Genomic DNA, 16,819 nt, shown 5'->3' with positions numbered 1-16,819 from the left:
GTGTCCAATCACAGAGGGCCTAAAGGCCTGAACAGCTGGAGGAGGGGAAGGAGGGCTAGGGGGAGCAGGAGGGAGAGGAAATGGATTGTGGGAGAGGATCAGAGGGGGTGAAAAACTGGGCTCATCAACACATCATTCCCCAAGAACACAGAATCTCAGGCAGCTGATGAGGTGTGTGTGTGTGTGTGTGTGTGTGTGTGTGTGTGTGTGTGTGTGTGTGTGTGTGTGTGTGTGTGTGTATGTGATAACAGCATCTATCTGTATGTGGGGTCTTTACATTTCTGTCCTGCTCCATATGGTGTGTGTTAAAACAGTTTCAATGATGATCCAGTGTATAGCCAAAACCCAGGGTAGAGTGTGTGAGTGAATGTGGTCTGGACTCTGTGCAGGAGGGTCATTGTGTCAGAGATGCTGTAGAAGGCCAGAGTTCCTGCCCCGTGATCCACATACACTCCTATTCTGGAGCTGGCCACTAGAGGGAGTTTAGTCTCTTCATTATTGTGCCAGAAAGAGTAGCTGGAGCTGTAGCTGTAGCACTGCAGCATCCAGGACTGGTCATTACGTCCAAACATACACTCTATACCCAGTCCTTTCCTGCTGATGCTTTTATATGAGACTGCTATATCAACCCCCTGCCCACTCCACTCCACCTCCCAGTAGCAGCGTCCAGACACACCCTCTCTACACAGCACCTGCCACCACACATCAAATCTCTCTGGATGATCAGGATATGACTGGAGCTCATCTCTCCTCTCCACCCTCCTGTTCCCCTCAGACAGATGGAGGTTTCTCTGTGCTGTGTTTGGATCCAGTGTGAAGTGACAGGAGTCTGATGAGGGAGAAGGGTGGACAAAGTTAGATTTGTATTTTTATGTATGTGTGTGTGTGTGTGTGTGTGTGTTTGGTGTGTGTGTGTGCGTGTGTGAATATGAACATTTTTGCATGAATGACTATATCCAAGTGTAAATATACAGTAGTGTGCTTCAGTGCTTCTATTGAAAATGTTAAACATTATGTTTCAGTGTGTGTGAGTGTTGTTCATATATGTGTGTGTATGGTACAAAATTGATTTATTGTTGAGATTCTAGTGTCTGTACTCAAAACTTCAAAAGTGTGAATAGCCGTGTGTGTGTTTGATTCTGTACATCTTTGTTTGAATAATGATTGAGTGCAAGTGCAGATGTGAGTGTGTTTCACTGTGTTGTGTGTGTGTGTGTGTGTGTGTGTGTGTGTGTGTGTGTTTGTGTGTGTGATTATATTTGTGTGTGTGTGTGTGTGTGTGTGTGTGTGTGTGTGTGTGTGTGTGTGTGTGTGTGTGTGTGTGTGTGCGTGTGCGTGCGCGTGTACGTGCGCGTGTGTGCGCGCGTGTGTGTGTGTGTGTGTGTGTGTGTGTTGAATGACTGAATGACACTTTGTCTCAGTGTTTGTAGACCAGACCAACTTACACTTTAAGAACTCCTCTCTGGTTACTGGCTCAGTAGAAACAGCCTGGACATCAGACACTGAGAAAGAAGAAATGCATTATAACTAACCAATCTTGAACCAAAGTGAGGATGGAGATGCACTCATTCAAGCATCACTGATCTTCATCAGGATGGGGAGAGCAGGTTCAGAATACCTGCAGATGTGGGGGCTGCTGGTCTAGTGGTTCAGGAGCTTCCAAATGGAACACCTCAAGGTTGTGAGTTTGATCCCAGGGGCTGCCACCATTGTGCCTCTGAGCAGGGCACCTAACCCCAAGTTGCTGCAGCAGTTCCTGTAGTTATAGTGCCAGCTAAATGATGATTCATTTTAATGTAATCGAACCATTTCAATCAATTCCTTAACCCAACAAAACCGCAGAGCAAAAGGGTCAAATAAGTGGGTATAGTATGCACTGAATTACCAAAAACCAACTGGGTACAACACATTTATAAGTCATTTTGTGTAATTAATGAATCATCAAACACTGTGCCCACAGTGTGAACATCACTATGCACAGATACAGATGCACGCTTCAATCAATTATTTGTATAGTTTCTCAGACTGCTGGACAGAACTACTCATATACCACCGACCTTATAACTTATAACAGAAAAGGAGAAAAGGCTACACTTTGCATGCATTTCATTATTTCATTATTTTCATAATTACACACCTTTCCTCCTTCTATATATGTTAAGTTAATACATTATTATTAGAATAATTATCAATATATTGTAGTTTCTCAGAGTGCTGGACCGAACTACTCATATACCTGATTATAACACCTTATAACTTAAAACAGGAAAGGAGAAAAGGCTGCACTCTGAATACATTTCATTCTTTCGTTATGTTCATTATAACACACATTTCTCCTTCTATAAGTCCCCAGCTACTGCATTTAAATCTTAAAGGCCTCCAACCTCCCATTGACAAATACACATGGAGGTGAACTCATTCAAGAACCCTTCAGGTTCATTAAGGGCATGTTTAGGACATTCATTTCTAACTCACCACTATCAATTCATTATCACAAGACTACTGCAGAAGTAATGGGTGTAGTCTACTGGTTTGGAGCACATTTTAAGGTTGCTTTTTTGAAAGCTGAATTCTCTATCTCTGATCTACATCAGCTTCTTCCTTTGTCCATTTTTAAAGATAAGGATCTAGTGTATTTGCTGCTTTTATAGATATGTTTTTTTTTTATTGTTTATTGAGTTTCATAAACAGGGGAGGGGGGGAGGTGGCAAGATGGTTACATGAAAGCTAGATAGTAATACACATGGTAAAAGAGTGGAAATTTAAAAAAGTAGAAAATAGAAAATACAAGTTATTACATTTTTACTACACCCTTCATTAACTTCTCAGGACATTTTTATGCATAAAATATGAAGGGCATTAATTTCTTAACTCTATGGCCCAGACACACACTCATACCTCTAAGATAAGGGTTTTAACAAAGATTCAGTGAAACTATCTAAACTGATGTCTTTGCTAAACTGTTACACTGTTAGAATCAGTCAGTCAGTAAATACTTACTGTTTGGTGGTATAAACTCATTACTGTTTGTTCTTCTGACTGGGAGTTCAGGATCAGTATCTGGGAACCAACACATAGACACTCATTTACCCAGGATCTACAGAACAAGCCAACTCAAATCTTGCTTTGTATATTAGTTGTAGAAGTGCATGTAACTTAATGACATGCCATGTACAGTAACTCACATTAAAAAAAAACAGATGATCTTATATTTGCTATTAAATGTCTAAACCATGAGGCTATCACAGTGTGTGCGTGTGTGTGTGTGTGTGTGTGTGTGTGTGTGTGTGTGTGTGTGTGTGTGTGTGTGTGTGATGTGTATGTGTGTGTAGTTTCTGATCATGTCAGTTCTAGCTGTTTATCCAACCTGCTTCCTGCTTGACGATGCCTTCCAGCTCCTCCTTCAGCTGCACCTTCAGTGTAGAGAGAAATTCCTCCAGAGCCTCAAGAGAGAAACTCTGGCTGAAGGTCATGCTGTCTTTGGGACGAGGGATTTTTGGGATGGAGGGGATATTCTACAGAGATAAAATGATACAGAGCAGCTGAATATTCAGTCAGGGTTGTGTTTTATCAGACTGCATCACGAGTGCTGGTTGAAATTGTACTGTACTGCAAGGAGTACCAGTGACTGACACAACACTCTGCAGAGAGAAACACAGAAGGTGAGACAGGCCACCTGGATATTCAGTCAGGGCCGTTTCCCCAAAGGCTGCAGACATCATGAGATAAAATAAGTTGATTCAGTGGGGGTATAACTATGCATTAGTGGGTTTAGGTGTGTGTAGATGTGGCATACATTAAACCATTCCTGTAGGATTTGTATGTACTGTGTGATGTAATGTTTCTTTCTTTCTTCTTAATTTGTTTGGGGTTTTTTGGACATTTGGGACAGTCCTTCTCTAAAAATTGTATTTTCTAAAAATTAAATTTTTTTCATTTGTTTCTTCTTTGGTTTTTTCATTTTATTCTTTATTATTATGTAATTAATTATACCTTTATAATCATCAATCAGTCCCTGCAGTCCGGCCATGTCCCCTCATCCCTGAAAATTGCTGTCATCAAGCCACTACTCAAAAAGCCCACTCTTGACCCAGAACCACCTGCAAACTACCGCCCCATCTCCAATCTCCCTTTCCTTTCGAAAGTGTTGGAAAAGGTGGTCTCTGGTCAACTTCACAACCATCTCACTACAAACAGTTTTTACGAGAAGTTCCAGTCTGGTTTCCGCTCTGGCCACAGTACGGAAACTGCTCTGGTCAGGGTCACCAATGACCTGCTGCTGGCAGCTGATGCTGGCTCTCCATCTCTTCTCATCCTCCTTGACCTCACCGCAGCATTCGACACCGTTGACCACCTCATCCTTCTACACCGCCTCCACTCTTCCATCGGACTTTCTGGCTCCACCCTGGCTTGGTTCACATCATATCTCACTGACAGAACTGAATATGTATCCCTGGCAGGTGCATATTCAGTTACTCACACCGTCACCTGTGGGGTCCCTCAAGGTTCAGTCCTAGGCCCCACCCTCTTCACTCTGTACATGCTCCCCCTTGGTAGTGTCATCAGCCGGCATGGAATGTCTTTCCATTGCTATGCTGATGACACCCAACTCTACATAAAAACAAACCCAACATCCTCTGCAGCTTTAACCACAGTTTCCACCTGTCTGGAGGAGATAAAGGCGTGGATGAAGGCGAACTTCCTGCAACTCAACAGCTCAAAAACGGAAGCTATTCTTGTTGGCACTCCACACCAGATCCGGTCATCCACTATCACCAGCATCACCCTCCCCGGTCACAACATCCACCTCTCACCCTCAGTCACAAATCTGGGTGTCAAAATGGACCCTCACCTGACTTTTGAGGCCCACATCAAACATCTGTGTAAAACCTCCTTCTTTCACCTCAAAAACATTGCGAAACTCCGCCCTTCACTCACTCTCCCTGATGCTGAGAAACTTGTCCACGCCTTTATCTCCTCCAGGCTGGACTACTGCAACGCACTCCTCATCGGGATCCCCAGCAAGAACATCCAGCAGCTGCAGTACATCCAAAACTGCGCTGCCAGGATCCTGATGAGGGTGCGGAAATTCCAGCATATCACACCCATCCTCAAATCCCTTCATTGGCTTCCAGTTCAGTCCAGGATCGAGTACAAGGTTTCCCTTCTGTCCCATCAGTGTCTCCATGGCTCTGCCCCCCCTTACCTCAAAGAACTCATCCCCCCCCACTCCTCCTCACGTCATCTCCGGTCTGGACAATCACATCTCCTCCAGCAAAAAAAGAACTAAGTTAAGAACCATGGGCGACCGTGCTTTTAGCTCTGCTGCTCCCAGTCTGTGGAATGCTCTCCCTGACCAACTAAGGGCACCACAGACTGTGGATTCTTTTAAGATAGGCCTAAAAACTCATCTTTTTAGAAAAGCTTTTAACTAAATACTTTTTATCTGTTTTATGCTGGTTTTAGCCTATTTTTATGCTACTTTTAACTTCCTCTATGGTGCTACTTTTATCCTGTTGTGTGTGTATGTGTGTATGCATTGTAGCACTTTGAGATCATTTATTTGATGTAAAGCGCAATATAAATAAAATTTATTATTATTATTATTATTATGCAATGCTATCTACCCCTCAAGGCTGTAAGCCCTTTCTGACAAATCTGTTTATACTGGATACTTGTAACTCTGATTGAGTGATTAGTGGGGCTACCAGGCCTAGTGAAACAGGGAGGTAACATTGTGAGTCAGGTGATTGTTGGACCTTTATATGACCCTTTCACAAATGTGTTCACCATTTGCCTGATGAAGCAAACGTTGCATTTTTTTCATTAAACCGGGAGCAATTATCAGTGTTGCGGACATTACCTTTTTCTCCTAGATGTGGCATACAAACTTTTTCTGACTTCATCACACATTAGGACATTATGCAGCAAATATACAGACTGTATTATCTTGAAGTTCCCCTTGGGGATCAATACAGTATCTATCTATCTATCTACAAACTGTTCATATAGACATGTCATGTGTTGCACATAAAGGTATCAACTGAATACTCTCTAAGTTGACAGTTATATCAGTTTCAGGAGGAGAGGTCAATATTACCTCAAGGAAATAGATGTCATCCTCTGTGCTTGTAAACTTCTCCAGTTCAGCATCACTCTGCTTCAGCTCATTAATCTCCTGCTCCAGTTGCTTCAGATGTTCTTCAGCCTGCTTCACCTCAGCCTCTTGGGCTCTGATCAGCGTTTGCACCTCATGTCGCTTTCTCTCAATGGAGCGGATCATCTCAGTGAAGATCCTCTCACTGTCCTCCACTGCTGTCTGTGCAGAGCTCTGTTAGGAGACACACAAAGAGGAGGGCAGGAGACACACAGAGGGAGGTGAAGCTGAAAGTGTCTCATGGTGTCAGTGGTTCTTTGTGTGCTGTAGAGATGGCAACAGAGGCACAGTTGCTCACTGGGCAACACTCTGTCCGGAGGATTCGATTATAATTCATCCTTACTTAGACTCTTCTCATTGCCCAGGATTTTACAGACTATGCAGTGAACTTCGTAGTCTGTGTACTTTGTGGTAAGATGCTCAACACTCAGTCCACAGAGCACTCTTCAGGTTGAGTACTACCGTTCCTAGTACTATTGCGATCCTTAGTTGGGCAAAGGGGGATTCCTTAGTTGGGCAAAGGGGGATTCTGGAAGTAGCTGCTCTGTCATTCTAACGGAATATACAGATTGGTCATATAGTAGAGCCAGAGTGTAGCGGCTCATTCTTTACGGCTCAAGAGTTACAGCTCTACTAGTCGGCAGGCCAACATCAGGAAATGTGCTTAGAAAACACTTTTGATGGCATTTTTTGTTAAAAGTTGGCAACCATGCTAGAAGTTATTAGAGGGCTCTGAGGTTCCAGAATCCAGCAGTTGCCAAACTCATATTCATAATTCAAGGTCAAATTTGTTGGTCAAAAGGTCAAAAACAATGCATTTTATGGTTCGTCTATTTGGGGGGCTCTATTTTCATAGCATTCTTTTAAAAAAGTTGGCAACCATGCTAGAAGTTATCAGTAGGGTCTGAGGTTCCAGAATCCAGTGGTTGCCAAAGTCATATTTAGAATTTAAGGTCAAATTTGAAGGTCAAAAGCTCAAAAATAATAATAAATGTTATGGATTGTCTTTTTGGGGACTTCTTTTTTTCATGGCATTCTTTTTTAAATGTTGGCAACCATGCTAGAAGTTAACAATAGGGTCTGAGGTTCCAGAATCCAGTGGTTGCCAAAATCATATTCAGAATTTAAGGTCAAATTTGAAGGTCAGAACCTCAAAAACAATAAATACATGTTATGGTTTGTCATTTTGGGGACCTCTTTTCTCATGCCATTCTTTTTTTTTTAAATGTTGGCAACCATGCTAGAAGTTAACAGTAGGGTCTGAGGTTCCAGGATCCAGTGGTTGCCAAAATCATATTTAGAATTTAAGGTCAAATTTGAAGGTCAAAAGCTCCAAAACAATACATTTTATGGTTCGTCTTTTTTGGGGGCTCTATTTTCATATAGCATTCTTTTTAAAAAGTTGGCAACCATGCTAGAAGTTATTAGAGGGCTCTGAGGTTCCAGAATCCAGTGGTTGCCAAAATTATATTAATAATTTAAGGTACAATTTGAAGGTCAAAAGGTCAAAAACAATGCATTTTATGGTTTGTCTATTTGGGGGCTCTATTTTCATAGCATTCTTTTTAAAAAGTTGGCAACCATGCTAGAAGTTATCAGTAGGGTCTGAGGTTCCAGAATCCAGTGGTTGCCAAAATCATATTCAGAATTTAAGGTCAAATTTGAAGGTCAGAACCTCAAAAACAATAAAATACATGTTATGGTTTGTCTTTTTGGGGACCTCTTCTTTCATGCCATTCTTTTTTTTAAATGTTGGCAACCATGCTAGAAGTTAACAGTAGGGTCTGAGGTTCCAGGATCCAGTGGTTGCCAAAATCATATTTAGAATTTAAGGTCCAATTTGAAGGTCAAAAGCTCAAAAACAATACATTTTATGGTTCCTCTTTTTGGGGGGCTCTATTTTCATAGCATTCTTTTTAAAAAGTTGGCAACCATGCTAGAAGTTGTCAGTAGGGTCTGAGGTTCCAGAATCCAGTGGTTGCCAACATCATGTTCACAATTTAAGGTCAAATTTAAAGGTCAAAAGCTCAAAAACAATAAATAAATGTTATGGTTCGTCTTTTTGGGGACCGGTTTTTTTAATGGCATTCTTTTTAAATGTTACCAACCATGCTAGAACAGTGGGGTCTGAGGTTCCAGATGGTACTTGCCACAATGATAGGTAAATGTGAAAAGGATTTAGATTTTAACACTCACATCAGAAGCGACCAGGTCGCCGGGCTCACTGAAGAAGAGTCAACATGAGTCCGCTTCAACATGAATTTGTTTTATCCACTCATGACTTTATATTGGGATGTTTGATTTAGCTTATCATAGAGCGGCTCTGACCTGTCAGCCTGGGGCATTCGAAAATGTGCACATTCCAATTGGTTTTCGCCGAGCTACATCATAGTTCATCAGCATATTCAGACTTTTAACTTTTTCGATCTGGTCACCCAATTCGTTTCGCTTTATTATTTTGTTTTATTTGAGGCACATTGAGCTCCCCTGTATGAAATGCACTATATCAATAAAACTTGCCTTGTCACCGAATTTGCTATGGCCACCCTATTTGCAGAGAAATAATGACTTTCGTCACTCTGGTTGCTTCTGATGTGAACACACGGTTAGGTGATTAGTTACATAAAACAATCTTCAGTTTTGCGGATGACAAGAAATAATGACATCATTAGGAAATAAAAACCGAGAGTAGAGACTGTATTGCACACTTTCCACGTGGAATTATTCATGGTCTACAGGCAAACCATGAGGAGGCTGACACACGCATCATCCTACATATGCTGGAAGTAATTAATGCTGGGTACGAAATCATCATTGTGAAGTGCCGTGAAACAGATCTCCTCCTTCTGCCTCTTCACTTCACTAGGGACCAAGTCTGCAAGGTGTGGATGATGAGTGGGACTTCCAAGGAATATGAGTGCTACCCAGTCCACCTTATCAATGAGAACTACCTCGGGTAGTTGTGGATAATGTACTCGGCTTCCATGCCCTAACTGGTTGCGATACTGTCTCCTCATTTGCTGGACATGGGAAGAAGTCATGTTGGACTGTGTATTTGCAACACCCAGAACTGTTACATGGTGTTGGTTGGGATGGGCCTCAAGGTGACGTTGAGGAGTTTTTGTGCCATCTGTACAAAGCACCATGCACATCTTTGGGTATTGACAGGGCTAGACATGACTTGTTTCAGAAATGCAAAAAGGCAATGGAAATGTTACCTCCAACAAGTGATGCATCGTCATTGCATCTTGCATGTGCAAATCACCAGGCAAAGGTATGGCTGCAATCTGACAAGGCAGATGTTATGGCCTGGTCAGATTACACGATATTAGCCCGATTTTGGCCATTTGTCGTGACCGACAAGTTTTACAGCGTCGTATCCGATTTCAAATGATCGGGCATGACATCAAACGCGGAGGGAATCTTATAATGTGACATGCTTCACGACTTGCGATGTGTCGTTCACAACGTTCTAAAACAGCCCGACCAAAAGACTGGCTTGTCAGAAATTTGATGGGAGTCGTATGACGCGATCGATGCTTTCGGTGTATGTGGCCACTCTCCCGACCAAGACGCGGAGAGGTTTTCATGGTTCTAAAATCATATAGTGTGACATGGTAGATCGTAAACGACAATTGTGAGCGACAAAAACATTGTAGCCTATAGTCTGACCCTGCCATTAGTGAAATCCCTGAGGAGACAGGTGGTTGGAAGGTTGTAGACCAACACTTGGTGGTTGTGTGACTCAGGAACCTCCTGTTCCAAGTAGTTGCTTGGAGCTGATAACTTGTGGTTGTAGAACCAAGTGCCGTACACATGCCTGCACTTGCCTTAAGAATGGACAGCCTTGCACACCTGCATGCGGTTGTGATGCTGATGGATGTCTCAACAATGTAGGGATGGAACATGATCAGGACGAGAAAGCCTTTTGGTAATACAGCAACAAAAATTGCACATTGCAAAACATTGCATATATTACAAAAACATTCAGACAGTCTGAATTGACATTTGAATTGACATTGACATTTTGCCTTGAAATAAAGAAGCATTCTTGTTATTCATTAGCAATATGTTCTGTAGAGAAAGTTTTGTGTTATTCATAGCTTAAAGGAGTAATGGCCACATCAAGTCTATATATCCAAATTATTTATCAATAAAAATAAACATTTATCAAAATAATCTTTCAAACTTTTCTAAAAAGAATGCCATGAAAATAAAGCCCCCAAAAAGACTAACCATAAAATCTACTGTTTTTGACCTTTTGACCTTGAATTATAAATATGATTTTGGCAACCACTGGACTGTGGAACCTCAGACCCTACTAATAACTTCCAGCATGGTTGCCAACTTTTTAAAAAGGATGTCAAGAAAATAGAGCCCCCCAAAAAAGACGAATCATGAAATCTATTGTTTTCGACCTTTTGACCTTCAAATTTGACCTTAAATTATAAAAATGATTTTGGCAACCACTGGATTCTGGAACCTCAGGCCCTATTAATAACTTCTAGCATGGTTGCTAACTTTTAAAAAAAGGATATCATGAAAATAGAGCCCCCCAAAAAGACAAACCATGAAATCTATTGTTTTCGACCTTTTGACCTTCAAATTTGACCTGAAATTATAAAAATGATGTTGGCAACCACTTGATTCTGGAACCTCAGACCCTACTAATAACTTCTAGCATGGTTGCCAACTTTTAAAAAGGATGTCATGAAAATAGAGCCCCCCCAAAAGACAAACCATTAAAATCTATTGTTTCCAACTTTTTGACCTTCAAATTTGACCTTAAATTATAAATATGATTTTGGCAACCACTGGATTCTGGAACCTCAGACCCTACTAATAACTTCTAGCATGGTTGCCAACTTTTAACAAAAAATGCCATCAAAAGTTTTTTTTAGGGTCTTGGCCTGCCGACTATACAGCATTTCTCAACTCAGAGTTCACTATTTCTGTGTAGCTTTTAACTATTAATACACAAGGGGGTTTATAGAGCACGAGCAGGTGTTGTGGCCCTGAAACTGTTGAATGTATCCTCTGACTATCACTCACCTTGGTCCTCTCCTCCACGGCCTTCCTCAGCTCCTGCATCTCCTTCTCACTTTGCTGGATTCTCTGCTGGAATCTCCTCTGGGTCTCCTTCAGCTCCCCCTGTTGATACAATTGCACACACACTTAAGACAAATGTATGGCTGTGTCTCAAACGGCCTACCGGTACTTAGTTTAAGTGTACTGTATAGGGCAGATGACAAAGGAAGGTTCTCCGCGCTTTAGCGACAATGCAGTGCAACCAGGCAGATCATGTAGAGAGAAGGAGAGGGACACCGCTGCTGCTCAGATGTCTTCTTCATTTAATTTGATTTACTTCAAGGTGCAAAAACATCTTTTAAAAAAAAAAAAAAAAAAAAAAAAAAACAAGTGGGAGAGAGAGATGGGGTGGGATATGGACATGACCACAGGCCAGATTTGAACCTGGGCACAGGTATCTGGTACAAGCACTGTAGCCTGCTGCGCCATAGCACCCCCAAATCTCTTGAATCATGCTGCTGGCATCAAATACAAATAATAATAATAATGTAATAATGATAATAATAATAATGATAATAATAATAATAATAATAATAATAATAATAATATTAATAATAATAATAACATTCTCTCCTTCAACAATTGTCATGCTGTCTTTGATCTATTTTCAAATATACACAGGTCTGACATGATCAGGCCCAATTCACACAAAAGATCCGCGACGAGACAAAACCATTGCAGAAGGAGTTGCAACAGTGTGAAATAAATGCTGCACATCGTTGCAAGACGTGGCAAAGCATTCAACATGTTTAGTCACAGGTTCAGGGTTTTTTTTAATGTTGCAACTCATCTCATCGAGAATCTTTGGTTTGGACCCCCCTTTAGTCATACATTCTTTTTTTATGCACATTTTACACAGCATCCCAACTTTTTCAGAATTGGGGTTGTGAAACATAGGTGTAGCTTCAGGACTCACCTGTTTGTTTCTCCTTTCCTCGGCAGCCGAGACTGTCTCATGACCTTTATGTTCGTCCATCTTGCACTGAGAGCAGATAAAAATCTGGTCATTGCGACAAAATATTTCAAGCTTCTTCTTATGACGAGAGCAGATCTTCTTCAGGGAGGTCGAGTCAGCCATTTTTTCTCACAAACACCAAGCACACACTCTGAGAAGCAGCAGCAGAGCGAGAGTTGAGTTGAGTTTCTGTTTTGCTTCATCAGGGCTCTCAGGAGGTGGATGGGGTGGGGATGAGGAATAGCCAATCAGATGCCTGTGTGTCTTATTGAGAGACCGGGAAATTGGGATTGATTTGTAGGTCATGAACTGAAGTGCTCAATACACTGTGATCATGTGCAGTTATACAATAGAGTCTGTGCATGTATATGTTGCCCCTTGTTGTGCTTTGTAGATCAGCTATGCCACCAAAGAAGAACAGGGACAGCCTAACAAGTAGTAGCCTAACAAGTTCATATGTGAGTCAAGGCGAGTGACCCAATACTTTTGGCAATATAGTGTATATGAGCGACAAATCAGCTTATCAGTTAGCTGGGCTGCAGGGCATGACTGTGGCCTGACTGAACTACTGCTATGCTTCATTTATTTATCAAAATAACAATTACGAATAGTCCATAATAATTTATTGATGAACATGCAGAATATGAATAGAAACAACATGAACTCATTTCAATTGAAGAACTGGTATCAAGCCTTAAACGCAAGTCAAGCTGGGTCAGAACCTGTAAATAATGTTGGACAAACTTTTGTGCCGCATTCAGGTTGATGCTGCCAAGTCAGTGTTTGACAGATTATACAACATTTTGCACTTTGCACCTGCTATGATTTCTTGGTTTACAACACTGAAATGTTTATGTTAGAGCCTCCCGCCGCTCAGTCCTGCACATTCTCTCCGCAAATATCAATCACGCTTTTGTTCCCATTGCCTACTCCATCCCCTATTGCAACTTTAATGTATGAAAATGAGTGTGTGCATGTGCGCTTGCTTTTGTGTATGAGTGCTTCTCTGTCTGTGTGTGTGTGTGTGTGTCTGCTTGTGTGTGTGTTTTATGTGTCTCATGTGTATATGTTCACTGTGTTCTCTGCCGTCACTGTCACTCCAATATCAGATCACACACACACACAGGCACACTCACTCACACACACACACACACACACACAAATGCGCGTGAGTGCACACACACAGGCACACACACAGATACACCCACAGAGAGAGAGAGAGAGAGAAAGAGAGAACACACACAGAATACACACAGATAACACAGAACACACACAGACAGAGAGAGAGAGAGAGAGAGAGAGAGAGAAAGAAAGAGAACACCCACAGGACATGCACATACACACATATACACACATGCAAACACACACACTGGCACACAGAAACGCACCCATACACACACACACACAGGCTATATAGTACATGACACACACACTCACTTCTCAGCTCCGGTGGCCTCACAAAACTTACTCAAAGATGTGTGTGTGTGTGTGTGTGTGTGTGTGTGTGTGTGTGTGTGTGTGTGTGTGTGTGTGTGTGTGTGTGTGTGTGTGTGTGTAGATGTGTGTGTGTGTGTGTGAGGGTGTGTGTGTGCATGCGTGTGGGCGTGTTTGTGCATGTGTTTGTGTAATTTGATATGTACATGTGTGTGCTGGTGCGTGTGTGTGTAGGTATGTGTCTGTGTGTGTGTATTTATGTGTGTGTGTGTGTGTGTGTGTGTGTATGACCGTACACTGTTAAAAAAAACCCTGTAAAATTACAGTAAAGTACTGGCAGCAATTATTCCAATAACTGACTGTATTTGTACAGTATTGATACTGTAAAAAGTAATTACAGGAAGTCACTGTATGCAATATTACAGTATTTTACTGTACAAATACAGTCAGTTACTGGCATAATTGCTGCCAGTACTTTACTGTAATTTTACAGGAACCTAAATTACAGTAAAATGCTGTTTCTGGATATAAGAACCATTCATTTGGTGAAATTAATGACTGCAATGCAAATTGCAAAACAATGCAAATTTATTAGCACAATTATAAAACATTACATGTTTGCACATAAGCATACAGAAGAAAGTTCTTTGCAGAACACCTATGCAATGCTCATTGTTTGTGTATCAGGAAGGGGCCATCCCCAAACTGTTCCCACAAAGTTTGGAGCATGGAATCCAAAGTCTCTTGGTTAATGCTGAAACATTCAGAGCTCCTTTCACTGGAATTAAGGGGCCAAACCCAGCTCAGGGATGGCCCCTTCCTGTTCCAACATGACAGTGTATCAGGGCGCAAAGCAAGGTCCATAAAGACCTTTGGGATGAATTAGAGCAGAGACTGAGAGCCAGTCTCCTCTCCCAACATCAGTGTGTAACCGCACAAATGCGCTTCTGGAAGAATGGTCAAAAAATTCCCATAAACACACTATACAAATTCACACACCCTAAGGATTAAGAATGGGATGTCACTTAAATTCATATGTGAGTCAAGGCAGGTGACCCAATACTTTTGGCAAAACAGTGTATGTGTTCACTGACATGAAATGGTGTGTGTGTTTGTTTGTTTGTTTGTTTGTTTGTTTGTTTGTTTGTTTGTTTGTGTGTGTGTGTGTGTGTGTGTGTGTGTGTGTGTGTGTGTGTGTGTGTGTGTGTGTGTGTGTGTGCATCTGAGTTGATCTCGATGAAGCATCTACAAAAATACCAATAAACAAGTCAATCAACAATATTCATTCACCTTTGAATAAACACAAGGGTTGATGCAAGTTCATCCTGGTATTCCAGGTTGAAACATAACACATCCAACAGAACAGCCAGCCCAGGGAAGAATGAGGACCCTTCACATATGATTTGTCCTTCAGTGGAAACCATCCACTTGCTCTTTGGAAGAGTTGGGTCTTCAAGAGCTTCATGTATACAGTACAATATGAATCCCATTCAGTGTCCTGTCATGCATTATGTCATCTCATAGGTTGTTGTAGCTGTCCGGCTGGCTGGCCAGTGTGCTGCTTTGGACCGTAGTAGTGGATGGTGCTCTCCCGTGTGATGCATCCTCTGTCTTAACTATCTGTTCAAGTGAAGTGGCCACAATACGTTTTCCTGTTGCTTTTGCAGAAGTAACGATACTGCATCTAGAGGGGGGTCATAGAATGGTGTAAACTTACATCAGACAAATTAAACTAACAATGTAGGCTACTGTAGGCTATAGTAGGCTGCAAATAATACATGTACATTGTAAAGTTTTGGTTGCCACTGTACAGATGAAAATGTGAGGGAGGCATAGCCAAGTAAAAACAACAGTATTTAAACTATGCCCAGTGTTAAACCCAGTATTTTTTCAGTTTTCAAAGACAAATATTATAATAACTATGTAATTAGGCCAGGCCATGAACATGTGAAGTCAATACAAACAGGCCTTTGCCACCATTTAATCAACATTCAGCAATTATTTCAAGTAGGCATCACATTAACTCTATACAGAATTAGACTATGAAAATGTGGAGCAGGCATTAGTAGGCAATGTCACTAGTTAATCAACATTCAAAAATAAACTATTTGGAAAATGTAGGCTATGTTTTTGCAATAATTTAAAGACCAGAAATAACTTACGTCATACACACGAATGTGATAGGTCAACTCGCCCGGTGCGTTGAGCCAGCTACTTCAAGCAATCAACCTGTGGGTAGTAACACAACACAAATAAACTTTTGGTTGCAATGATGGGGCTATCCGATTATAAACTGTCTAGCAGTTATCTGTCAGTAAAGATTTTAAATCAGCACTTCGTATCGTCACCAAGCAGCAGTAGGAGTTAGACATTACCGTTGCGGTGGTGAGCCATGCAGGCACAGGAGACACACAACTTCGGAAGAATTACACATTCATGTCGAAGCATTAACTATATTAGCACATGTTAACGTCATATGCATCCACGCACAAGTAAAGCATGGACGTAAAAATAGCAGTCGCTTTCAAAATAAACCAACGATGTTGATTTGCGTGCAGTATATTATGCTAAAATAGGCTGTTGACTAGCCTGTACTTTTCACGGACCTTACCCGGGCTGGTAGCTAGCAACATATAGCTGGAAGCTATGTCTGGGCTAGAAGCTATGTTTAATAACCGACATTTTAGTAACGTTAGATTATGTGCTTCCAGAAAAACATGTTATGGGGAACACTGGAATATGCTTTAAAAAAAATAAGGCTTTGTGCCATAGCAAAATGGCTAACATTAGAGCTACATAGCCTATTAGTTAGCATACATTTAGCCAAATAAGAACGTAACAAAATAGAACAGAACACAAAGCAACAACGTCGACTTTATTTTTCCAAATAAATTAGCTAACTCGATTACAATCAATATGCACTTTATGATATAAGGAAAATATGAGATTCAACTTACCACGTACTTCTCAGAAGAAATCCGTGTGTCTGAGATAACGTAACGGTATCCAGAATCAAAAACCCAACGGTCTTCTCAATTTAAAAAGTACAGGAGCAGCCTGTAACCCCAGCCATTTTCCATGTTCTTTTCCAATAGTGCTTTGCAAATTACAGTTCATTTCTGTATAATCAGACAAATAGTTTGCATGTCCCAAAATGCACTTCTCTTTACAGTTATCTGTTGTAT

At 41.2% G+C, this 16,819-nt stretch overlaps 1 protein-coding gene across 1 annotated transcript; it reads right to left on the bottom strand.

The window, feature by feature from the left end:
• Positions 1-11: 11 nt before the first annotated feature.
• LOC134089385 (tripartite motif-containing protein 16-like) lies at positions 12-12,392 on the bottom strand. The gene is made up of 7 exons (XM_062543828.1): positions 12,162-12,392; positions 11,210-11,308; positions 6,101-6,331; positions 3,368-3,515; positions 2,983-3,060; positions 1,446-1,502; positions 12-829 (listed from the first exon to the last, which is right to left on the bottom strand). Exons 1-7 carry the CDS (start codon positions 12,321-12,323, stop codon positions 306-308), a joined length of 1,299 nt encoding a protein of 432 aa, XP_062399812.1. The 5' UTR covers positions 12,324-12,392; the 3' UTR covers positions 12-305.
• Between the last annotated feature and the right edge of the window lie 4,427 nt (positions 12,393-16,819).

This window comes from Sardina pilchardus, chromosome 8 (assembly GCF_963854185.1).
Source record: "Sardina pilchardus chromosome 8, fSarPil1.1, whole genome shotgun sequence".
NCBI classification, from domain to species: Eukaryota; Metazoa; Chordata; class Actinopteri; order Clupeiformes; family Clupeidae; genus Sardina; species Sardina pilchardus.
The sequence above is the reverse complement of the archived record's forward strand: the minus strand, read 5'-3'. Positions and strand labels throughout refer to the sequence as shown.

Bases quoted from the DNA above. Each gene is read 5' to 3' on its own strand.
- LOC134089385 (XM_062543828.1), bottom strand. From the start codon at position 12,323: ATGGCTGACTCGACCTCCCTGAAGAAGATCTGCTCTCGTCATAAGAAG. The intron at 3,061-3,367 runs GTTGGATAAACA...GTTGGTTCCCAG, and splicing joins CATCGTCAAGCAGGAAGCAG to ATACTGATCCTGAACTCCCA. The intron at 830-1,445 runs GTAAGTTGGTCT...CTCCCTCATCAG, and splicing joins CAGAGAGGAGTTCTTAAAGT to ACTCCTGTCACTTCACACTG.